This window comes from Puma concolor, chromosome B3 (genome assembly GCF_028749965.1).
Source record: "Puma concolor isolate L17-30 chromosome B3, mPumCon1.1.hap2, whole genome shotgun sequence".
Taxonomy (NCBI): Eukaryota; Metazoa; Chordata; class Mammalia; order Carnivora; family Felidae; genus Puma; species Puma concolor.
The window spans coordinates 130836044-130860651 of record NC_141672.1 but is presented as its reverse complement, the minus strand read 5'-3'; the positions used below and the strand labels follow the sequence as shown (position 1 = coordinate 130860651).

Here is a 24608-nt window from a genome sequence, read left to right as displayed (position 1 = left end):
TGGGAGGGAGGGTCCATAAGGTATGATGGTTTTAAAATCATGTTCACTCAGTCTGTGTAGGCAAATCCCTATCCAGTGTGGTAGATCTTGGCGAGCCCCCTCAGGGGTCGGGACCACCTTGGTTAGGGCCAGGGAAGCTCCCCTTGCATCTGTTAGTAGGACCCTTGTGATGTGCACAGACAGTAAGCTGCAGCTATGCTGGTCTCTCATATTTCAATCTTTACTGAAAGGTTGTAGTGAACATTGGTGGTTCTGGAATGTCCAGCATCCATCCCTCCTCCTGGCTAAAGCACGCGGACCACCCCCCCCTCCCCATGGAGAACTCCTTCCCATGCATTGTTGTGGGAAGCAGTATAGCCCCCCCTGTGCAAGCCCAAAGAGCCAGAGCCCCCCTCACATCCCGCGCAGGTGACCTAGGGCAGGCCTGGGAGCTGGTGAAAAACAGCTGGCTGTGCAGACAGATGGAGGCCATTCCCTGCAGGCCCCAACACTGACCTCTGCATGGTGTCTATGGCCTCACCTGCCAGGGCTGCCTAGGGTGCTGTGTTCCCACCAGATCTGCCACCGTCATGGCGGCCCCTTTCTGATAAACGCCCTTTTTGCTTGCTCCTTGCAATCAGGGTCCTGGTCTGCTGAAATGGGCTAATGCAGATGGAACAATGTAGAGGGGAAGTATTTTTAAATTTTCTTTTTATGTTTATTTTTGAAGAGAGAGAGACAGAGTGTGAGCAGGGGAGGGGCAAAGAGAGGGGGAAACAGAATCCGAAGCAGGCTCCAGGCTCTGAGCTGTCAGCACAGAGCCTGACACGGGGCTCGAACCCATGAGCTGTGAGATCATGACCTGAGCTGAAATCAGATGCTTAACCAATTGAGCCACCCAGGCGCCACCCCCCCTTTTTTTTTGAGGGGAAGTATTTTTAACAGAACCCCAAATTCTACTAACTACCTCAGAGATTCTCCAAATGGATCGTTCAAATTTAACTTTTAAATCTATTTTAAGCTACTTTACAGGACAGTAATAAAACATTTACAACGGTAAGTTACTTTCGGAGGGATAGTGGCTGGGAGGGGATAGGAGGGAACTTTTGAAGGGGTCAGATGACATTCCATACCTTAATCTGAGTAGTGGTTTTGAGACTACATACATATGATCACACAACAGTGTGGACGTACTTAATGTCACTGAAACACACACTTAAAAATGGTTAAGATTTTAGGTATAAGTTTTATGTTATATACATTTTACCACCATTTAAAAATAGGTTAAAATAGAATTCAAAATGCAGCTTTAAAACTATTTCAATAAATACCAAAAAAGCGCATAGGCATAACTTAAAATTTCACCAAGATTTGCACCCTTTCCCATATGTAAGTTATACCCTAATCAAAACAAGAAAGCACACACACAAAAAAACACTGTAATATGCCAAGTTATAAAACACTGGCGATTCCCAAGCTTTCCTAAGTTTCTCAAGGTACCACATTATCTCATTTTCTGCAGAACCCAGGGCACAGCCCTCCTGGTAGAGCTGGATCCTGAGATTTGAAGGCAGCTGTTCAAAATCTCTCAGCACTGGCAACCACATATCTATGTGATTCAGATTATTTTTTCCATTCCGTGGAATCAAAACAAAATACAAAAATAAATTGGATGCTGGAATGACAAAACTACAGAGATGGAATACAGATACATGGTAGCCAGGGGTTAGAGAAAGGGAGGGAGGCAGGGAGGGAGGAAGGGAGATTCTACAGGAGCAGCCCAAGGGAGTTGCTTGGAGGTGATGGACTGGTTCTGCTCCTGACTCTCCTGGGGGTTGGATGAATATCTACATATGGGATAAAATGTCACAGAACCATATGTAAAAACATACCCCAAAATGGGTTCATGCAAAAACCCTGTGAAATCTGAGTAGAATTGTAGTCTAGCTCATTGCATTGTGCCAATCAATTTCCTGGTTTTGGAAATAACACTACGGTTACATAAGATGTAACCATGGGAGGAAGTGGGGTGATAGGTACAAGAGACTTCTCTGAATTACTCTGGCAACCTTCAGCTATTCTATAATTATTTCAAAATAAAAAGTTAAAAAAGCACAGAAACAGATCAAATGAGACTGCTAGAAGCCTGTCATAACCCCAGCTTTCAAATTTTTCTCTTCCTGGACTCACCATTGTCCTTACGAACTGACTTAATAGTACAAATAAATTATGACACATTAAAACAAAAGCACCATGTAACTATTTTTTGTTTTCAAGGAAGGGATTCATTTCCTTTGTAAAAGCTGAAAATCACTGAGGTATTGGAAAGAGCATGCAATAAGGAAGTAAGAGACGGGGCTAGTGCAGCCCTGAGCTAACCGGCTGTCACATAAAGAATTATTACAGCTGGTCCATGCAATTAAAAGACTTTGGGGAGGAAATGAGACACACACATCTGGGAGGTCACATAAGGACGTAAGATTTCCCCAGCAGTATGCAAAGTGTCAAATGAATAGTGCTATGGATTGTATTGTGCCCCCCTCCCCCAAATTCCTATGTTGGAGTGCTAACTCCCAATGTAAATGTATTGGGAGACAGGGCTTTTAAAAGGTAACAAAGGTTAAATGAGGTCATGAGAGTGGGGCACTAATGGAATATGACTGGTATCCGTGAAAGAAGAGGTGATCAGGGGATGCCTGGGTGGCTCAGTTGGTTAACTGTCCGACTCTTGGTTTCGGCTCAGGTCATGGTCTCATGGTTCATGAGTTAGAGCCCCATACTGGGCTCTGTGCTAACAGGGCGGAGCCTGCTTGAGATTCTCTCTTTCTCTCTCTCAAAATAAATAATTAAGTTAAAAACAAAAAAGAGGCAGTCCGGACACAGACACACACAAGAAAGACCAGCTAAGGACATGGGGGAGAAGGCAGCCATCTGCACACCAAGGGGAGAGGCTTCAAGGAGAAACCAACAGGGCCGACATGTTGATTTTGGACTTCCAGCCTCTAAAAGCATGAGACAACAAATTTCCGTTGTTTAAGCAGCCCAATCTATGGTACTTCAATAGAATAGCCTTAGCAGATGGGACTTAAGTAGCAAGGTGAACTAGTTCAGAAGAAAGAAGGAAGACAGAACTAGCTGTTCACTCTTTAACAGGGGGTCTGAAATAGAGTACATAATCACAATTGATGGTTGATGTGAAAATTATATACTCAAAAGAAAGCCAGCTATAAATCATATGAAAGAAAACCTGCAATTCCTTCATCTGCGTGTATGCATGCATTCAATCAATCAATCAATCAATTAACAGTGGTGACCAAGACTTGAAAGCCCTGTACCAGGTCACACAGGTGAAGGGCAGAGCTTGGCCCTGCCTGGTACAGAGTCTTCTGGGAAAGACATTCAGGCAAGGGCAATGCAAAGGGTATCTCCTCAGAGGCTAGCACAGGGAGTGGGAGGGGTCTGGAGCAGCCTCAACCCCCACCCCCTGCTGGGCAGAAGTGCAGAAGCTGATTTGTGAACAAATGCTGGGAAGGAACAGCCACTCCTTGAGATAGTACATGCTTTTTTGGCTCTGCCAAGGGATACTGGTCTTCCTCAAGCCCCAACTGGACTGCGACGGGTGTCAGCTATCCCTCTGTTGGAGCCGATCTTATGATGCATTTGCATAGCGATTCCTTTATGGAGACAGCCCCTGACAATGAAGCATGGATTGGTGGGGCAGTTTTTGACACTTGTCTCCCAGATTTGTTTAAGGGACTGGTGGAATATAAGATAAAAAAAATCATTTCAAAAACTCTAAAATGTGACATGAATGCTAGCTATCATCATACTAGATTTTTTGGTAACGTTTATTTATTTATTTTTGAGTGATAGAGAAATAGTACGTGCACACAAGTGAGGGAGGGGCAGAGAGTGAAGGAGACCCAGAATCTGAAGCAGGCTCCAGGTTCTGAGCTGTCAGGGAGAGCCCGACGAGGGGCCTGAACTCACAAACAGTGAGATCATGACCTGAGCTGAAGTCAGACACTTAACAGACTGAACCACCCAGGCACCCCCCCATCATACTAGATTTTGTAGGGCCTTTTAAGCCACCTAGTTTAAAATGATCAAGGTCACCCAGCTCATATGTGGCCCAAAGGCTCAGGATTACCCACTGCCAGGACTCCCTAGGAAACACAGGTTTTTAAACATTTGAATTCCACAATAATATATATTTGTCAATCCCATACCGTTTTACTACAATTCAAAGCACATCACGTTCAGAATCTTGCTCTTGGCAGTACAATATTTCAACCTCCTGGTGGATAAAGGTTAGTGCTACAGCAGTCAAAATTGGAAACCGTCTTGGGGTTTCCTCTGTTAACCAAGGGCCCTATTCCTATGCTCAAAGACTGGTTCCAGTTTGAAACCTACAACACGTCAACAACAAGCCAGATACAACTGAGGATAGAAGAGAAAAAAAAAAAAATGGCAAATGAAGAAAAAGCTGAGTGAGGAAGCAAAAGTAGGAGGAGGGAGGAAGGGAGGGAAGGGGAAGAAGAAAAATGTGCCTTGTCAGCGCCACGTGTTGGTCTCAGTACCATTTGACCAGAAGGAAACGAGCCTGGTGCCCAGACTGGCAGAGGAGACGTGTCTCACCCCCATACAGTCACCTGTAGGACACTTGGTAAAGATCACCCACATGCACGAGAGTAAACGGTAAGCTTTTGTCTCATGACAACTGTGTTAACTTGGTGGGGGGGGGGGGTTCCCCTCCTGCATGAGTGACCAAGAGGCTCAGTGCCAACTGTGTCCCCAGCCACAGTCACCTTTAGGCAGCCCCTGGAGACACCTTCTATGGTTTAACTTTTCATACCTTCCTTATTAAGCATCTGTTTGGACACCTTCTGCCATGAGCAACCTCAACATTTATCAGGAAAAAAAAATGAAGTAAAATAAAGTCAAAGAACTAATTTATAAGAAAAGAGGCAACAGAAAAGGCAGAGTGTGTCTGAGGACAGTTCCTCCAGACTAGAAGTCTTACCAAGTCTCCAGATTATCACAGGGGTGCGGCAGCCCCTTAAATTATTATTATTCTGCCTCTAGACTTACCAACGGTGTCACACGGTTCATCTTTGTGTACGCAGAAATCTGTCCTGAAAAAAAACAAAGACAGACCTGGTCAGGTGTATGCAGTGGCCCCCAAGAATGGGAGAAGAAAACACTGTCAATGAAGCCCGATTGGTTATCCTACTCTGTTACTGGTTCGGGTGGCCCAGCTTATAGTGAAGAACACCAATTAGCCACTTGTCAAGAGTAACCCATCCACAGTGCCCACCTCGTAGGCCCAGTTACCCCACATAAAGCCCCCTTTTATAGCTTAACGACTCCACCTAACACTCAGTTGCTGGGAGGACTCCCTCCAAACAGCTGAGAAAGTTCTTGAAGCAGACATTTGCAAATCATGCATCAGAGACGATTAATATTCACTATCGTCAAACTGTAGTGACCTCCACAAGCTCCTCGACGTGGGCAGCAACTGGCCTTAGATGCTGAAGTGACCAAATGACACTTACAGGAGAAGACAACAAAAGTAATGTCTGAAAGTTATGCCCTTTAAAGCTTCCCAGGATCCCCCGGGGGTGTGGCTGTGTGGGAAGAGCACTGGTCCAGCCCCAGTTCCACAGGTACGAGGGGTTCGCTGTGGCCTCTAGCCACTCATGTGTGAAACAACAGGTCTGGGCCCTTCTCTTCCCAAACCAGAGAGTTCCCATGATACTTTCCCAAAGTTCCCACAGTTAGGGGCTGACCAGACCAGCGGTTGGGGCAGTGCCCTGCCTGGGACCGGCCATGAAGAGCAGTGGCCTGGTCCTCCAGGGCCCCGTGCTTGTCTTCTCATGGAGGCCCATGGAGGGCTGAGAGAAAGCACCCACTCCCTTAAATTCCTTCAGGTTTACAAGGTGTGTTCTGAAGCCACATCTCATTTCACTTTCCAAGTTCTTCCGGACAAGCCAGCCGGATAAGGTTGACACTAAACCAAGTTACGGAAGAACACGGCAGGTCTGGGTTGGGCCATCTTTCCCCTTTCTGACACTCTGTCCCCTGGCATCAGTGTCCTCAATTCTTCTCCTACCCTCTGTCACAACCTATTCTCAGGGAAGGATCTGACCCATTTGTTCACAAAGGGCACAATGACAGAGAAGGCCATGTGGTACTCTCCCAACCTAACTTTGTATGGTCATCTCTCCTTCTCCCTCCATGTCAATCCCAATCCAATGTGCAGTGTGTTCTGTTGCATCTGTCTCCAAAGTGTAACCCGTGCCTGATGCCTCTCAGTGCTGTGTAGGATCCCCTGGAAACAGAGAAAAGTCTGTGCGTTCCTGACTCTGGCTTTGCTTCAGGCTCACCTGAAGCTTGTCAAAGACTCCACTTGCCTACTTAGACCCACAGATTCCACTTGGAGTCCTGATGTACAAAACCAGATGTGCCAGACAGCCAGCAAGGCTGGGGGAGAGGCTGGGGCAGCTTGGAAGGTGTGGCCGTGAAACTGGCCAGGGAGACATCGAGGAGGAGTGGGGACCAATCCTGTCAGCAGCGCCCGTAGGTTCTGCTTACTACAAGTTTCTAATTTTTTCCTAGCAAGCCCTTCTACTTTTATCATCAATTTTAAAACAATCTTAATAAAGGGAAAAAGGAAATTTTCAAAAACCCCACATTTTTCATAACCTTACCCCAAAACCAAGGGAACTTTCATGGAAATGGAGAGAGAATAACCACAAGAGCCATAAAAGGAAGCCTTGAGGTTTCTTGTTTGTCTGTTTTTTTTTGTTTTTGTCAAAGATGACCTTTGAGTGTTTTTGTATTCTTTGGGTAAATGCCCAGTAGTGAGAATACAAAAACACTAATTCAAAGAGATACACGCACCCCTATGTTTACAGCAGCATTATGTACAATAACCAAGCTATGGAAGCAGCCCAAGTGTCCATCGGTTGATGAATAGATACAGAAGATGTGGTATATACATAAAATGGATTATTATTTGGCCACAAAAAGAATGAAATCTTGCCATTTGCAACGACATGGATGGAGCTAGAGAGTATAATGCTAAGTGAAATAAGCCAGTCAGAGAAAGACACATTCCATATATTCCACTCACGTGGATTTTAAGAAACAAAACAAACAAGCATAGGAAAAAAGAGAGAGACAAACCAAGAAACAGACTCTCAGCTATAGAGAACAAACTGATGGTTACCAGAGTTGGGGGGTGGGGGGTGGGGGGAAATAGATGATGGGGATTGAAGAGTACACTTGTTGTGATGAGCACAGGGTGATGCATGGAAGTGTTGAATCACTATACTGTGCATCTAAAACTAATATAACAATGCATGTTAACTAACTGGAATTAAAACAAAAACTTTAAAAAAAAGATGACCTTTTAAAAGACTAAGTAATAGGCAGTAGAAGGTGCAAGAAGTAGCAGCAGAGAGAAAAACAAACAAGTAAAATTAGGGACATACAGATGCTCGCCGCTCTGGTATGGATCTGACCCCAACTCAACATTCTTGATCTGACACCCCTTCCATTTAAATAACCAAGCTGGCCCAATGCCTTGTTCCAGGGTTTCCCAGAGTGAGCAACTGAAGCCTGGGCAAAAGGAGAAATCACACATGACCACAAGTCTCACAGTCAAGAACTAAACAGAACCAAGAAGATGGTGCCCACTTCACGGGTGCCATCTTGGGGATAGCCAGCGCTGTTGGCTGACAGGAGCATTGTGTATTCTCTCATCCCATGACTTCCCTGAAGGGAAACAGGTGATCTCAAATGATGGACCCTGCAACATCATCCATTGCATCACCTGAGGAAGTGGGAGGAAATGCAGTCGCTCACAGAGGACAGAGGCAAGCTCAATTAGAACCCTGGCTTAAGAGGGGCACGGGGGTGGCTCAGTCGGTTAAGTGTCTGACTTCGGCTCGGCTCAGGTCATGATCTCACAGTGTGTGAGTTTGAGCCCCACGTCAGGCTCTGTGCTGACAGCTCGGAGCCTGGAGCCTGCTTCCAATTCTCTGTCTCCCTCTCTGCCCCTCCCCTGCTCATACACTCTCTCTCTCTCTCTCTCTCTCATCCTCAAAGTAATAACAAAAAAAAAAAAAAAAAATTCTGGCTTAAAAGAGTCAGCCAAAATTTGACTCTTCTTTCTCCTTCCTGCCAAGGTTGTTTCTCAGAAGAGAAAACACAAGCCATGTTGCTGCAGGGGCAGCTTCATATTCAGGTGCTCCCACCGCAAATTCATGCCAAACCCACTTTCAGGGGCTGTAGGATTCAAGTGAGGTCCCAACGCAACTCTACAGTCTCTAGTCTATTCCCTTTCCGCCGCTTGTTCCTCAAGAGAAGGCTCTGTGGACCTCTGTGACCTGGTGTGCTTCGTGCCTGTGTGCTCACAAGCTTCCCGTCCTGCAACATGGTTTTTACTGTTCTGCTATCACCATCTTGAAAGTCTTTGTCATGTGGGGTCCCGCATTTTTCTTCTGCACTGGGCCCCACAATTTATATAGCTAATCCTGTGCATAACCGATTGCCTTGGCATACAGTTGGGGCTTAATAAATAGTGGCTCCTTTATTATTGGCAGACGTACATTTCCAGACCACTTTCAACGTGCCCAGCAAGCTTCCTGGTTTGGAAACCCCAGGAAAATGTAACGTGATGCTCCACAGATACTCACTGAGCCCTCACCATGAGCAAAGCCAGCCAGAGACCCTCTTGGTCAAAGTCTGAAGAGAAGACGATTCCCGGGGAGTGGGATGGAGTTACATGGTGGGGAAGGTTCAGGGATGGCAGGAGGTGTACCTGTGGTTGAGCTCCTAGCTGGCCCTGCATGTTTGCTCCAGGTGCTTCCCAGGAGCACAGAGCTGGGTTTGGGGGGAAATCCTATTTTCATGGCTTCCTGAGGGAGATGCACGGCCAAAGGTAAAGCTGTGCCAGGTGCTGAAGCCTCCTGGACCCCAGTCCTCTGTGTGGGTCCCACATGGTCCCAGACTCAGTTCACTCAGAGGTGTTTTCTAGCCCCAGACATGACCACAGCTGCCAGAAAGCCAGCTTCTGTGGCTTCTGGCTCAGCAGCTTTTGCTGGACATGATGTCATGCTCACATCTCTGCGGCTGGCCATCTGTAGGGCTGGTGGATGTCCAGGAGAATGCACTCTAGGGCTCAGCCACAGCGCATAAGCGGGGGGGGGGGGGGGGGGGGGGGCAGAGAAGAAACCCTTGCATTAGCCAGTCTCAGTCCCAGGACTGGGGGACACTGGCCCCCAAACACCTCCTGGCCTGTGCAAGCTGTGATTAGACCCTCAGCTCAGATTACTCCAGGAGGAAGGGGCTGTTTCTCAAGAGCAGCTGCTGTCTCGCACCCAATTTCCACGTGAAAACATCAGCCCGTTATTATCCCAACCTAGGAACTGCAGCTCTCGGCCTCTAATTATTAAACAATGCCTCGCAGCCAACTCGGCTCCCAGCCCCGACTCTGGCGCTGCCTCCCCTGTCCTTCTGGGAGGCCTTGCATTTAACAGCTGCGAGGACCCACAGAGCGGGTTGGGCACTGGCCGATTCGGTCCAGCAGCTCTGCAGAAGCAGGTGAGAGGAAGCACCTCGACTGCTCAGGTAGTTCATCAGATGTCAGCATGAAACCGAGAAAGAGAATCCCAGACCCAAGCTGGCCTCGGGGAACCGAGACGTAGGATGCCTCTGCATTGGTGCTGCCTGCAGCGGAAGGAACCTTGCTTTTCGGGGCCACCAGACATCCCCCCCTCCCCAGCACCCATACTCAGAACCACCCCCATGCATTCAGGACCACCACCCCCGGCCCCCCCAGGTGCTTAACCAGAAAAAAAATTGTAAACTGTTTTATTGTGATTACACAGAACATAAAATTTACTCTCTTAAAACGTTTTTCAAGTGTACAGTTCAGTGATGTTGAATGCATTTATAATGCTGTGCAACTAATCTCCAGAACTCTTTTCGTCTTGCAAAACTGAAACTATATCCATTAAACACTAGCTTCCTATTCCTTCTTCTCTCCAGCTCTACACTCTGTGTCTAGGAATTTAACTGTTCTAGGTGTCTCATGTAAATAGAATCATACGACATTGGTCTTTTTATGACTGGTGTATTTCACTTAGCCTAATGTCCTCCAGGTTCATCCATGCTGTCGCATGTGACAAGACATACTTCCTTCGTAAGGCTGAACAATGTTCCGTTGCATGGATGGACCACATTTTGTTTACTCATCCATCAAAAGAAACCTGGGCAGCTTCCACTTTTTAGCTATTATGAGTCATGCTGCTAGGAACATAGGTACACAAATAGCTCTTTGAAACCCTCCTTTCAATGCTTTTGGGTATATACTCAGAAGCAGGATTGCTGGATCATACGGTAATTCTGTATTTAGTATTTTGAGGAGCCTCCATACTGTTTTCCACAGCAGCCACACCATTTTACAGCCCCACCAGGAGTGCTCAAGGAAGGGTTCCCATGTCTCCACATCCTTGCCAACACTTGTTATTGTGTTTGTTTTTGGTAGCAGCCATCCTGATGGGTGTGAGATGTAGAAAACCAACATGTTTATACCAAATATTTCCAATATAGTAAATAGGCTTGTTGGAAGCAGGAAAAAGAAAAGAAAGCCAGAAAGCCTTCTCAGGCTGAGGGTGCATTCACGTCTGCAGATGGCATTTTGTGCAAGAGCTCATCCAGAAGCTTTGTCAACACCGATTTCAGTGACATTTATTATTGCCTCTAGACAAAAAAGGGGAGGGGAGCAGTGGCTATTCTTCCCAAACCAAGACCACTTGCCTGTGCTTTCTTGACCCAGCCAAGCAATGAAACTTCAGGGAAGACACTACATGGGGAAAGTTCTCACGAACATCAGAACCTGTACATTTTATATAGTTTTGATACAAACCACTTTCAAAGTAGTGACCTTGGAAGTTTAGCATTCCAAGGGTGAGGTTTGGAATGATGCATCTACAAGGCAAAAATGCCAGACTGCAGGCAACCACTGGAAGTCAGGAAGAAGGAAAGATCCTTGCCTAGAGCTTCCGAGAGAGCACAGCCCTGCCCACACCTTGATCCTGGACTTCTGGCCCCCAAAATGGTGAAAGACTAAATTTCTGTTGTTTTGACACACCCAGTTGGTGGTAATTTGTTACTGCAGCCCTGGCAGACTAAGATAACATTGCTGCCGCCTATGTGGAAACAAGGCTGTCCCTGGTTTCTGTTGTCCACTGCTGGCCCCTGGTTTCCCTCTCAGTCTGGAAAAGTCCACCTCTGTAGTCTAGAAAGAAGCTCAGCTCCCTACTTCAAGTAGAACCGCCATGTGAATTCCCCAGGCATCTCTGCCCACTGCTGTTGTCCTGAGAGGGTCCCGTGGATGGGGTTGCGCACAGCACACGTGTGCCAACGTGGACCTCCTCCTACAGGAACTCGGGGTATCCGCGGCCCCCATAATAGTGTGTTTAAGCCAGTTTGGAGGCAGCCTCAAACACGAGTTAGCTTTTTCCCAGTGAACATTATATTTGGTGCAGGGGAGAGGTAATAGATGAATTGCTTGGGACTCCTGGGTAATCAGGATTTCAGTACTTTTATACTAATAATAGCAATAGCAGAAATTATGGCTAACATTTATCATGCCCTTACTCTGGGCCAGGCACTGTGAAAAACCCTTCCCAGGGATGCCTGGGTGGCTCAGTTGGTTCAGTGTCCAACTTCAGCTGAGGTCATGATCTTGTGGTTCGTGAATTCAAGCCCCACATCAGGCTTTGCACTGATATTGCAGAGCCTGCTTTGAATTTTCTGTCTCCCTCTCTCTCTCTCTCTCTCTCTGCTCTCCCCCACTAGCGTTTTCTCTCTTTCTCTTTCTCTCTCAATTAAATAAACATTTAAAAAAAATAAAAGAAAAGCATTTTCCCACATTCACTGAATCCTCATAACTCAGAGATAGGTACTATCATTTATCCCCATTTTACTGATGAGGAAACTGAGGCTCTGAGAGGCGGCCCCAGGTCTGATTTCCAAGCCTGAATTCCTAGCAAATAGCCCTCTATTCCCCTCCAAAGAGGGAAATGTCTTTTTCCCATCACATTTCCAGCTACAGACCAAATCCAGCTGTACCTGGTCACAAACACAGCAGCATCCACAGGGGGCGTATCGTCCTTCCCTCCTGGAACCTGATTGTTGCCGAGGTATCGGGCTCCTCCATATTCCTCATTCTGCCAGTGACAGAAGCTCTCCAGGGACCGCTCACCATGGTGCCCGATGGACAATTTGGCCTAAAGTAAATCAGGGGTGGGGGAGGGCAGTTAAAGAAGCAAACACCCAGGGAAGCCTGAGTTCATGTTCAGAATATAGTGTGGAGACAGCTGCTTGTTGGGATGTCATTCGATGATGTGCTTCCTCCAGATACAAACCTAATGCCGGTAGGAAGATGGAAGATGCAGAGACCCAGAGAGAGGCCACCAGGGCCTTATTTGTAAGTTCAAATGAAGACCATGTTATTATTCTCTCTCTCTCTCTTTTTTTTTTTTTTTTTGGCAAACTGAACAGTGTACCCAACCAAGCATTAGTCTCCCATTATCAAATTCATTGCCTGCCTCTGCAAGGCGACGTTATCACGTGGGAATGCACTCAACTGAAAGACCAGAAAACAACTCTACAGTGAATCCAAATTTGGAAGCTCCAGAGGGCTTCCAAAGACCTCCCCATCCAGATTGCACATGTGAGATGTGCTAGGGGTGGAGGGAGGATGTGCACAGGTCCACTGCTCAGGGCTCCCTCGAGATTCCAAGCAGATTATGTGCACACCAAGCTTTGAGTCACAGTGCCTGCCCTCCCTGCTCTGGACATCCCCAGGCCCTGGCCCAGGGCATGCTGTTGCCATCTGCAAAGCCAGGGACCACAGAGGAGCCTGACAACCTCCTGAGCTCTCAACAGCAAGCAGGAAACTTCAAGACCAGTTGCACCATCTGCACACTCTAAAGGGCACCCCTGGGGACTTACAGGCCGTTGTCGTAGCAGGACAAGCTTGGTAACTTGGATGTTCACTTTACTTCCAAGGCTCTGGTGCTGAAACATATTGTACACCTGTCAAGAGAGAAAAAAGAAATGTGGTGTAAATATAAAAATTAACAAAAATACAGCAGTATCCTGGATGGGATCCTGGGACAGAGAAAAGATGTTAGATAAAAACTAATGACGTCTGAATAAACTATGGACTTCAGTTCATCATAATCAGTCAGAATGCCAAAAAACCACAAATAATCCAAGGGGCACATGATGTGAACAGACATTTTTTCAAAGAAGACATATGGATGGCCAACAGACACACGAAAAGATGCTCAATCAGGGGAAATCAAAACCACAATGACATATGACTTTACACCTGTCAGAATGATGAGTATGAAAAAGACAAGAAATAACAAGTGTTGATGAGGATGTGGAGGGAAAGGCACACTGTTGATTGGAAATCAGTTGTTAAAAAGATATAGGACAGCAGATTCTGAAAGGAGGAATGGATATTAGACGATTCTGATAGAAAACTCAAAACTCCCATTCTTGGCTTTTATGCAGGAGGTTGAAAGGGACCTTCATGTAGGGGAGGGGGGAGGTCAATGCCTGTAGCCATCTGCCATGTGCCAGCCTGTGTCATCTCTAACCCTCATCACAACCCATCAAGTTTTTTCTCTTTGACATTATCTCCACCACCCTCAGCTCACCAAGATAACACCACCTGCTCAATACCCCCAGTCAGTCAACAATGACCCCAATTCATATCCAGGCTTGTCCAGCCAATAAGACCATATTCCTTCTTTATTCCCTAAAGTCCTCATTCCAACCACGGCACGTCATGGAGATAGAGGCACAGCAATAAAAGAGGATTTGTCCCTCAGTTTTGCACCTCTTGTTGGTAGAACCTAATTATAAGGACCTCAATATCAAAAAAAAAATCAAAGGAAAGCGTTTCAAGGGGAAGAGAGATAAGAAATCTCAAACAAGGCAGAGGAATCAAAGTTGACCTAGATGGGAAAAGCCCACTGAATGTGAGGATCCGTGGCTCCCTTTCCTGTAACATGGACAAAGCAGGAGGTAGGGGGTGCCCCAGGGGTAGATCATGTAGGTGTTTAAGATATAGAGAGAACAGGGAGGAGAGCCTTTTGAAAAAGTGCACTTTGCCCACTGCCCACCCCCTTCTCTGGCAACCAGCCATCGCTTCCTCAGTATCTAGGAGTTCAGTCTTCTTAGATCCCACATATAAGTGAGATCATACAGTTTTTCTTTTTCTCTTATTTCACATGGTTTTGAATATTCTACTTTGTTTTCTTTCTGACAGACATAATCTAGGAGGCAGAATTTTGCAGCAGGGACATTAGAACTTTCTCCAGCTGGTACTGTGTTCCTTGGTACATCGGTGGCAACATAAAGCAAGCACCAGAGCAGACAGGGCAGTCACCGTTAATTCAGGCCACATGAAGCTGGACACAGCGTCTGGCATACAAACGTCAGAAGCCAGGCACACATGATGTTTGAGCATCTGTGTGACAAAGGAATTAGCTGTCTCATTGCTTAGATCTTACTCTTTGAAAACTATTATTAAAGCAAAATAAAATCTTTGTGTAATTTAATATTCTTTCCCACAAGGAAAAACAGAACACGTTTAGTTGTTCTGTTCTTAATCCCCACCCCCCATTTTTTACCCTCAAGAACAAAATAGCAGTTTTTTTCTTTTTTTTTTTTCTTTTTCTTTTTTTTTCACACTGGACCATCTGTAGGCCAATTCTGAAGTCATGTCTTAATTACCTATCCCCAAACCTGGGTGAAGAAAGGGAAAACACATAACTTTTTCCTTGTTTTGATATTTTGAGAACCACCCAATGGCTGCAATTCAAATTTTTCCAGAAATATTCAGCAGTAGGATTGGGCCCAAACTGGAAAACCTCAATTCAAAACATGAAAAAAAAAATAGTAAGAATGAAACCCTGAAGTTCTGAGGGAGAAAATGCAAGTTGCACAGGGCTTCAAGGTGCAATCTACTCATCACCTAAAATGTCAACCCCAGCCAAAGATGTTAAAAGATATTGTTTAAAGAAGGTTTAAAGGAATGACACAGTAAAGCACTTCTCAACAGTACTGAGACACAGCACATAAAGGAGGCATAAAGAATCTGCATGAAATAGTGCACATTTCAGGACAGCAAAACCATAGGAACAATCTGCCTCTCCAGAACGTTCCATCTCCTCCTTGCTGGGCTGATGACAGTTCTGTGCATCCTGTACAACCATGAGCCCCAAAGTCTCAGTCGCTTCCCATGGGGTAAAAAGGATGTGAGACAGAGGGGAAGAAAAACCTTCATACTTCAGGGTCTGGGAGGAAGGGGTGAGAGATGGGAACTGCTTCATGTACAGAGTTTCAATTTTGCAAGATGACAAGGTTCTAGAGATTTGGTTGCACAGTGTGAATATACTTAACAATACTGAACTGTATACATACTTAAAAATGGCTAAGATGGGGGGCACCTGGGTGGCTCAGTCAGCTGAGCATCCCATCTCAGGCTCAGGTCATGATCTCCTGGTTCATGGGCTGGAGCCTCACATCCCGCTCTGTGCTGACAGCTCAGAGCCTGAAGCCTGCTTCCGATTCTGTGTCTCCCGCTCTCTGTACCTCCCCCAGTCTCTCTCTCTCTCTCTCTCTCTTCCAACTAAACTTAAAAAAAATTTTTTTTAAGTGGCTAAGATGGTAAATTTAGTATGTATTTTACCACAATTGGAATTTAATTAATTTTTTTGGAAGAAACTTCATGCCCTAGCAACATTCTCTAGCAAGACCGAAGGCAGGCATTTCCCCTTGACGTGTGCCTAGGGTACTCACATCCAGGAAAACAGATCTGGGAGCCTGACCACAGCTAGAGCACCTCGTCACCTGGTGGGCACCGTACCATGTTCCCACAGAGCTCAGCGGAGCACAGGATCTCCGTGGAGACCCAGAGCCAAGCCAGGAGAGCCAGACGAAAATCTGATGGCAGCCACAAACACAAAGCAGCAGGCCCCAAAGACATGTAACGAAGTCTCCTCGTCTTTTTTTCCCCATGGAAATTCAAGCTCAGGAGAAGTCCTGGAGGCGGCAGCCATACGATGTTTAGGGAGACACCTGGTTGGGCAAAGGAACAGCACCGCCAATCGTCTGGAAATTCTGTCTCCGGCGTCCAGCTCTGGCTGCGTCCTGGCAAGTGTTCAGAGCCCTGACTGCATTTGTCACATTTCCTTGGCAGCCTGGGGGCCAAGCCGGGTAGACCCACTGCCAGCACCACGATGCAGCTCTCCTGCCTGGGCGACTTGGGGACACAGGCAGGGAGGGGCAGACAGGGCCAGAGAAGCAGGTGATGGGGACACACGGAGAGGAGCTGTTTGAGGGCCAATGCAGGGGTTTCATAAGAGCACCACCTACCTGTGCTACCTGGAGCCTCCCCAAGGACAGACAGGGACCGCGGCTGACACCCTCCAATCACATTGGGTGCCCATTCAGACCCCCATGTAGTGAAGAACTTTTTCTCTAGCACAGTGCCTCTGAGTGGGGTCCCTGAAGCAGTAGCACCTGGGCATTTGTTGGACATGCATTCTGAAGCCCACCCCAGAGCCACTGAGACAGAGACCCCTGGGGGTGGGCCCGGCCACCTGCAGTTTACAATCCCCCCCGGGATGACTGCTGGCGTGTGAGGACCAGGGAGTGCTCTAACACTGTGACAGTTTCTCTGGGCACCAGAGAGAGGCTTCCTGTCTGTTTCACATGGTAATGGGGTGAAATTGATGTCATTTTTCCTCCAAACAGAGCTTGCCTGGAATACCGCAGGTTTTCATCTCACTCCATGGTTGTTAAGGAAGCTAAAAACAACCAAAGCTCCGTCAAGGGGCCCCATTTTCCAATCTGGCTGCCCAAACCCAGGGTTTCTGCTGTCAGCGCCACCTGCTTCCGCCGGCAATTTGTTCTTGAAAATATTCCTGCTCCTGTGTCGTTACCACCCCCAACCACAGGAAACCCGAGATACATACATAAGAAGGCACTTCAGCACATTTGAAAAACTGACAAAAGCCAGGTCCAGAGGACCACTCTGCAGCCTGCTGCTGGCGGAAAGACCCAGCCTGGCAGAGGTCTCTCCCTCCGCGTGCACCCGTGCACATGAGCGGTTTGCTGGGGACACAGAGCCTGGGGCAGGACTCCAGTTCCTGGGATAAGAGTCAGGCCGAGGGTTTTTTTTTTGTTTGTTTTTTTTTTTAATGTTTATTTATTTTGAGAGAGCAGGAATGAGCGGGGGGGGGGGGGGGTGAGTGGGTGGGTGGGTAGAGAGAGGGAGAGAGAGAATCCCAGGCAGGCTCTGCACTGTCAGCACACAAAGCCCAAAGCAGGGCTCGATCTCACAAACCGTGAGACCATGACCTGAGCAGAAATCAAGTCAGAGGCTTAAGCGACTGAGCCATCCAGGCGCCCCCAGAGGGGTTTTTAAAAAACACAAATCAGCACATGCCACTCTTCTGCTTAAACCTCTACAAGTAGCTTCCGGTCATGCCTGCAGCGAAGTCCACTCTCCATGCCCTGGTGTACCAGACTGTGAGGTAGGCCAGCTGCCACGGTCTCTCACTGTGTCCCCTCCCCCATCACCCACCAGAAACCTCCTCTTTCTGTGCCTCCCAAATGCCAGACTGACTTCCACTGGCTGGCTCCTCAGTGCCTCTTCCCTTCTAGGGGGAACACCACTCATTTCTCACAGAGATGTCCTGACCGCCTCACTCGCTTGCTATCGCCTGGATCTTCATATCGCAGTTTATAAAATTCACACACAAACATTACCGATTGTCATGTTGAGCGCTGTCTGTTGGTCCCAGTGCATGAGCTCCATAGGAGTGGGACCTGTCATGGTCCCTATTCTAGCCCCAGACCCTAGAAGAGTGACTAGCACACATGAAGTACCCAGTAAACAGAGCTGAATTAGTGAGTGAACATTCTAAATTGCAGTCAATACATATGACATAAAAGTTACCATCTTAACCACTATTAAATAGTGTTCAGTAGTGTTAAATGCATTCACTTTATTGTGCTATGATCACCACCATGCATCCAAGAACTCATTCATCTTGCAAAACTAAACCCTTGTCCCCATTAAACACGAACTCTCCATGCCCCCTCCCCCAGCCCCTGGCAGCCCCCAGCAGCCCCCATTCGACTTTCTATCTCTATGAATTTGACCTACTCTGAGGACCTCATATAAGTGGAAGCATATAGTATTTGGGTATTTGTGACTGGCTTATTTCACTTAATAGAATATCTTCAAGATTCGTCCACGTCGTAGCCTGTGTCTGAGTTTCTTTCCTTTTTAAGGCTAATATTCCATAGCACATATAAACCACACTTTATCCATTTATCCATCCATGGACACTTGGGCTACTTCCTCCTTTTGGCTGCTCTGAACAATTCTGCTGTGAACACGGACATACAAATATCTGCCTGTGGCCCTAATTTCCCTTCTTTTGGGTATATACTCAGAAGCAGAACTGCTAGATGACATGATAATTCTATTTTTACCTTTTTTTTTTTCTGGAAGAACCACTGGTCTTTTTCCCATAAGCACTGCCTCAATCTACCATGACACCAACACACACGAAGGTTCCATTTCTCCACATCCACTCAGCTTGCTATTACGTAGATTTTGAAATAATAGCATCTCGATCAAAACGATAGAAAGGCAGCAAGAGATACAGGCTTCCAGTTATGGGAATGAACAAGTCAAGGGAATGAAAGGTACACCATAGGGAATATAGCCATTGGTATTGCAATAGTGTTGCGTGGTCACAGATGGTAGCTACACCAGTGGTGAGCACAGCATAACTCACCCAGTTGTCAAATCACCATGTTGTACACCTGGAACTAATGTCACATTGTGTGTCGACTCTACTCGAAATAAACAGATAAATAAATAAAAATATCTAAAGGTAATGAAGTGGTATCTCATTGTGGTTTTGATGTGCATTTCCCTAATGATCAGCGACACTGAACATCTTTTCTGGCTCTTATCGGCCACTTCCAGATCTTCTGTGGACAGATGTCCATTCAAGTCCTTTGGCTGATCTTTCAATCAGGTTGTTTATTTTGTTGTTGACTTTTAGAAGTTCTCTATATTCTGGATATTGTCAAATATGTATTTGCAAGTATTTTCTCTCATTCTAGGAGTTGCCTTTTTACTCTGTGGATAGTGTCCTTTGATGCACAAAAGTTTTTAAATTTGGTGAAGTCGGCTCTACCTATTTCTTCGTTTGTTGCCTGTGTTTTTGGTGTCATGGCCAAGAAGTCATTGCCAAATCCAAGGTCATGATGTTTTTCCCTATGCTTTCTTCTAAGGGTTTTATAGTTTAGCTCTTATATGTTCAGGTCTTTAATCCATTGCAAGTTAATTTTTTGTATATTATATTAGGTAAAGATCCACACGTGCCTGTCACCTTGAACAGGTGCCCCTATACTTGATAGCCTTTTTGTCCCTCATCTCCTGCATTATTGACTTTTTTGTGTTTAGTTGATTTTTTTAACAGTGAAATTGTTTTAATTCCTGTCTCATTTTCTTTTTTTTTTTTTTTTTTATTTTTTTTTTCAACATTTATTTATTTTTGGGACAGAGAGAGAGACAGAGCATGAACGGGGGAGGGGCAGAGAGAGAGGGAGACACAGAATCGGAAACAGGCTCCAGGCTCTGAGCCATCAGCCCAGAGCCTGACGCGGGGCTCGAACTCCCGGACCGCGAGATCGTGACCTGGCTGAAGTCGGACGCTTAACCGACTGCGCCACCCAGGCGCCCCATTCTCTTCTTATATTCTGTAGCTATTTTCTTTGTGTTTACTGTAGGGATTATGCTTAACATCCTAAAGTTATAATACTCTAAATTGATTTTATACCAGCTTAAATTCAGTAGCATAACAAATCTCCACAGCAAAATGGTTTTTAAAAAGCAAATAAATATGAAATTATAACTCAAGATAAGGACCAAGTACAAAAGCAGCCTGCTATGATAAAGAAAACAAGTTGGCCTTGGACACTTAAACTGTCCAACCAACTCTTGATTTTAGCTCAAGTCATGATCTTGAGGTTCGTGGGATCGAGCCCTGCATCAGGCTCTGCCCTGAGAGCATGGAGCCTGCCTGGGATTCTCTCTCCCTCTCTCTGACCCACTCACACACTCTGTCAAAGAAAAGAGAAGAGAAGAGAAGAGAAGAGAAGAGAAGAGAAGAGAAGAGAAGAGAAGAGAAGAGAAGAGAAGAGAAGAGAAGAAAAAAAAGAAAGGAAGGAAGGAAGAAAGGGAAAAGAAGGAAGAAAGGAAGAAAGAAAGGGAAAGGAAGGAAGGAAGAAAGAAAGAGAAAGAAAGAAATAAAGCTTAAAAAAAAAAAAGAAAGAAAACAGGTTGGCCTTTTCAGAGGGGTCTATAAGGAGAGCCCCTCTGAGGGGATATTTACCCAGAGGCTTTAAAGATAGAGAAGCTAGCTTGATAAGGAGTGGGGAGAAGAGCATTCCTGACAAAGAGAGGCCAAAGAGAGTGAGGGAAGAGCCTGGGGCAGCTGAGAAACAGTGGCCCATATGACAGTTTGGTGTTGAAATGGAGAAGTGAATAAAGTCCAGGAGAATCAGGCAGGTCTCCACTGCACAGCCTGGGAGGGCCATGCAAAACAGGGACATTCTGCATCAACTGCACAGGAAGCCACAGAAGGGCTTAGGGCTGCTTAGTGACAAAGTCCTAACTCTGTTGGATGAACCTCTTGCTGGCCATTCTGGGACAAGGATTCAAGAGAGAAGAAAATGAAAGTGAGGAGCCCAGCAAGGCGGCTCCTGCAGTCGTCAAGGCTAAAGGTAACGATGGGCAGACCAGGGTGGAGAGGGAGAGAAACAACAGGCCCCAGACATGCTTGTCACCTTGAACAGGTGAGACAGGGGTCCCTCCACCCTGGTGTTGCGTGCTCACCCCGCTATGTACTCACTCACTTGCCATGCACCCTGACTGTGTCACTCCCCCCGCAAGGCTCCACTTCCTTCTCTGTAAGATGGGCAAACAATGAAATCCACCAGGTCAGATGAGGAGGAGAAAAAACCCAGCCACTCATCATGGACATCCACTCCTTTCCCTCCTCTCAAACACGTGCCATCAGGTCACTGACGGACACCAATCTAATTCACACGTCACAACCATGAGAGGCTATGAAAACTGGGAGGCGACACGTGACACCAAATTCCCCCAGCTTTGAACGTGTTTTCATACACCAAGTCCCCAAAAGTGCCCAGAAGCCTGCCTAGATTTAGCCTCAAGGGTCAGAGTGGCAAGCGTGGACTGGCAGGTCTCTACCCAGAGACCCAAGTGAGACCCAATGATGCTACTTCCCTCAGCCTGGAGAGAAACGTGTTGCAAGGAAGGTGGCAGCCACTCCAGCAGACTCCCCCAAATCCACGGAAGCTAGGCACACAGAGCCATTTCCATCCTGCAGCCCCACAGTAAACACTCTGGCGGGAGAGAGATGGGCTGGTTGGCCTCACCTTCCCGCTCACGGCACCTGAAGGCTTGGCTAATGACAGGGTTCCTCATCCCGACCACAATCCTTTCCCATCCTCCTGGCTTAAAGATCATCTTACTTCCTAACAGAAATCCCTTGGCTACAACAGCCACAGGAAGAACAGAATTCTTTGGAATTCTTTCAAAACTAGGGTTTTGAGGGACTGAAGGATGGTAGTGGTGGAGGGGGGTCTTGTTCCGAACAAGGGGCTGCGTCTGAATGCAACCCGTCGTTAAACTTGCTGAAGAGCTAACCACCACTAGAGCGACGGAAACCAGTGTTCGGTGCTGAGAGTCTGTGTGACTGGGTCAGGAGACTCCGTCTTCATTTGGTCTCTGGTCTCACCACCCCAGCCAAGAGCCCCCACGGGAGGTGACTGGAGGGCTCAGTATTAGCATACACATGCCATATGCCTCTCACCACAGCGGCACTGCTCTTATTAGGCAGGCCTCATCAGAAAACATCTAAATCCCAATTTAATGTGGCTGGCCCCAGATTTGCCCTCAGTGATGGGATCTGGAGCCTCCAACGTCTTAGTACAAGCAGTGGAAGAGAAGCCAAGGCCGTGGAATTAAAGCCAAGCAAGAGGACCACTCAGTCTCTGTCCTTCAGCCTTACAGCTTTGGGGGGTGGGGGGGGGGGCAACACTGCCACGTACCTCCCCCTCCCTGCCTGTGATTAAAAAACGGCTGCCGCTGTGCTGACGATAAAATTATGAAAGGAAATATCAAAGTAGAAGCTTTGCCTCATTACTACTTTAGTTGCCATAATGAGTGTTTACTCTTGGCACTCGTACTCTGGACAATTAAAAACAATAAACGAGATGAAATTAACTACAGATGAAAGGGTCTGGTGTGGAGCCAGCCCCACCAGCCGTCCTCCCGGGTTTCCTCGGGGCAGGACAAAGCACAGCAGCCCATCATTAAGCAGCCACCAGGAGGACTTGGGTTTGTGCAAATGAAGAACTCAGGCATATTTCTCAGAAACCCAGGCCAGCACCTCCCTCCTCCCTGCCTGACCCCCGCCTCCACCCTCACTCCTGCCCCCTAGCTCGCTCTCCCCGACACGTTCTCCAACTCCAATGCCCCCCTCCCCCAGGCGGGGCACAGCTGCTGGGGCCGTTCCTCCCTTCCCCCTTCAGCGGCCCCACTGCTCAGGATGTCTACCAGCTCTCCCCAACTGTTCCCCTAAGGCTCCCCTATTCCCTGTTGCAGACACATCATACCACACACCACCCCCCCGCCCACAAATGCAGCCCCTGCCGCACCTGCTGCGAGACCTGTCACCCCTACCCAGATCTTGCAAACCCTTACTCTCGCTCAGCTCAAAGGTGAGCTCTTTCCCAAAGTACCCATCATGCAGGATGATCGCTCAGCAGCCCTCCACCTGGGCCCCAGTGGCCCCTTGCAGATAAATCTACTGTAAGATGGTGTTTTATCTGTCTGCCGATACCACTACCTCCCAAGGGAAGGACCAGGTCTGTTGTGCACCTGTATCTCCAACACCTAACGTAGTGCCAGTGGTCTTCAGAGATGCTTGTTAGGAGAGCGGATGGATAGGTAGAATTGGGATGCATGCAAAAGTCTTTCTGTGTCTCCACTGTGAGGAGTGCAGCCCCTCCCCTGCCCAGCCATCATGTGAAGATTTCCCTCTATCCTCATTCATTGAGTCAGATGTAGACACAGGCTTCCGAGCTCCTTCCCTGGTACACTCAAACAGATAACCTCCCCCCGCGCCTTCCCCCAGCCCTCACGGCACACAGCAAGAACCGATTCACATTAAAATTTGATCCTGATTCTTTCCAGTAGACCACTGACTCCTTAAAACGGGCGCTGACTCACTCAACTTCAAATCCAGGGGGTCTAGCACTCAACAAAGGTTTTGGCAAACCTCTGATAAGAGTGGCAGGCAGGGCACAACCCCGGGGCAGACCCAGGCGCCGAAACAACGCATGAGGGCAGGGGCGATGGGTGGGCCCTCTCCCTTGGGAAGCCCTTCAGTTCCCTGCTCAGGGGTCACAGGGCTGTGTGTGTCTCCAGCCCTCAGTCCAGCTTCTTCCTTAGCTGGGGAAAAGACAATGACAGAGCATTCATCCAGGAGGAAACAGAGCCCCCCGGGTCAGAACACCGACTGGAGACTCACCATGTTCATGACCGTGAGGATGAACCTCTGGGCGGCCTCTGCCCCGTGGTACTGCACCATGTCGGCATCGGCCACCACCAGGGTCTCCACTGTGTGCTCGCTGGTGAGCTGGATGGCGTTCCTCCGCTCCCGCCAGTCCTGGGACGGCCTGCCCCTCCTTGGCTTCTTCTTTTCTAGAAGACAACGGAGACATTCATGCAGTCCTTGGCACTTTGATTTCCAAAGCCATAAGGTAAGCCGGACTTCTGTTGAGCTTCCCACAGAGAAGGGTCAGTCTCCAGTGGCCAGGAGATGGACCTCCACCGTCATGGGGTGGGGGGTGGGGGACCTGAGCTCACTTGCTACAGGTGGAGCCGATGGGCAGAAGACGGCTCACACCTGTCCACATCACAGCCGAGGAGGCAAAAGGGACTGAATATCAGGGAGGAGAAAATCTGTCCCATCAGAGGAAGGCAGACAGCAGGACACAGTTGGTGGAGGAAAAGGAAGCCTAGGCCCAGTGGGGAGAGATCAGAAAGCACCTCAGGTTAACGGCATAGAAAGGGTTCTACCCGCTGCTGACGGCTGGGACCCAGGGAGGTGGCATTCTGGCCGCCGTTCTGAGAGTCATGAGTAAAGAGCCATAAACATTAGCAATCACAAAGCATTATTTCAAAGGAAAACAAAATATAATCAGAAAAAAATATTGCATGCCACACACATCCCGGCCAAAATGCAAGTAAGTGTGTCCTTTCCTCAACACAGGGAAAGGTTATTAATCCTCTGTTGACTCTTGGATTTTTTTTTTTAGATTATTTATTTTTGAGAGAGAGAGAGAGAGAGAGAGAGAGAGAGTGTGTGTGTGTGTGTGTGTGTGTGTGTCTATGTGTGCACAGAAGAGGGCAG

At 47.4% G+C, this 24608-nt stretch overlaps 1 protein-coding gene across 4 annotated transcripts in view; it reads right to left on the bottom strand.

Annotated features, from left to right (window-relative positions):
- ADAMTS17 (ADAM metallopeptidase with thrombospondin type 1 motif 17) overlaps positions 1-24608 on the bottom strand; it is a 345249-nt gene that overhangs the window by 257643 nt on the left and 62998 nt on the right. For all 4 annotated transcript variants that reach the window (XM_086711412.1, XM_086711414.1, XM_086711413.1 and 1 more), the window contains exons 4-7: positions 23724-23896; positions 13009-13092; positions 12124-12281; positions 5071-5114 (exon numbers count right to left, since the gene is read on the bottom strand). In XM_086711412.1, the coding sequence (XP_086567538.1) occupies positions 5071-5114; positions 12124-12281; positions 13009-13092; positions 23724-23896 (459 nt within the window). The remainder of the gene's footprint in view (positions 1-5070; positions 5115-12123; positions 12282-13008; positions 13093-23723; positions 23897-24608) is intronic.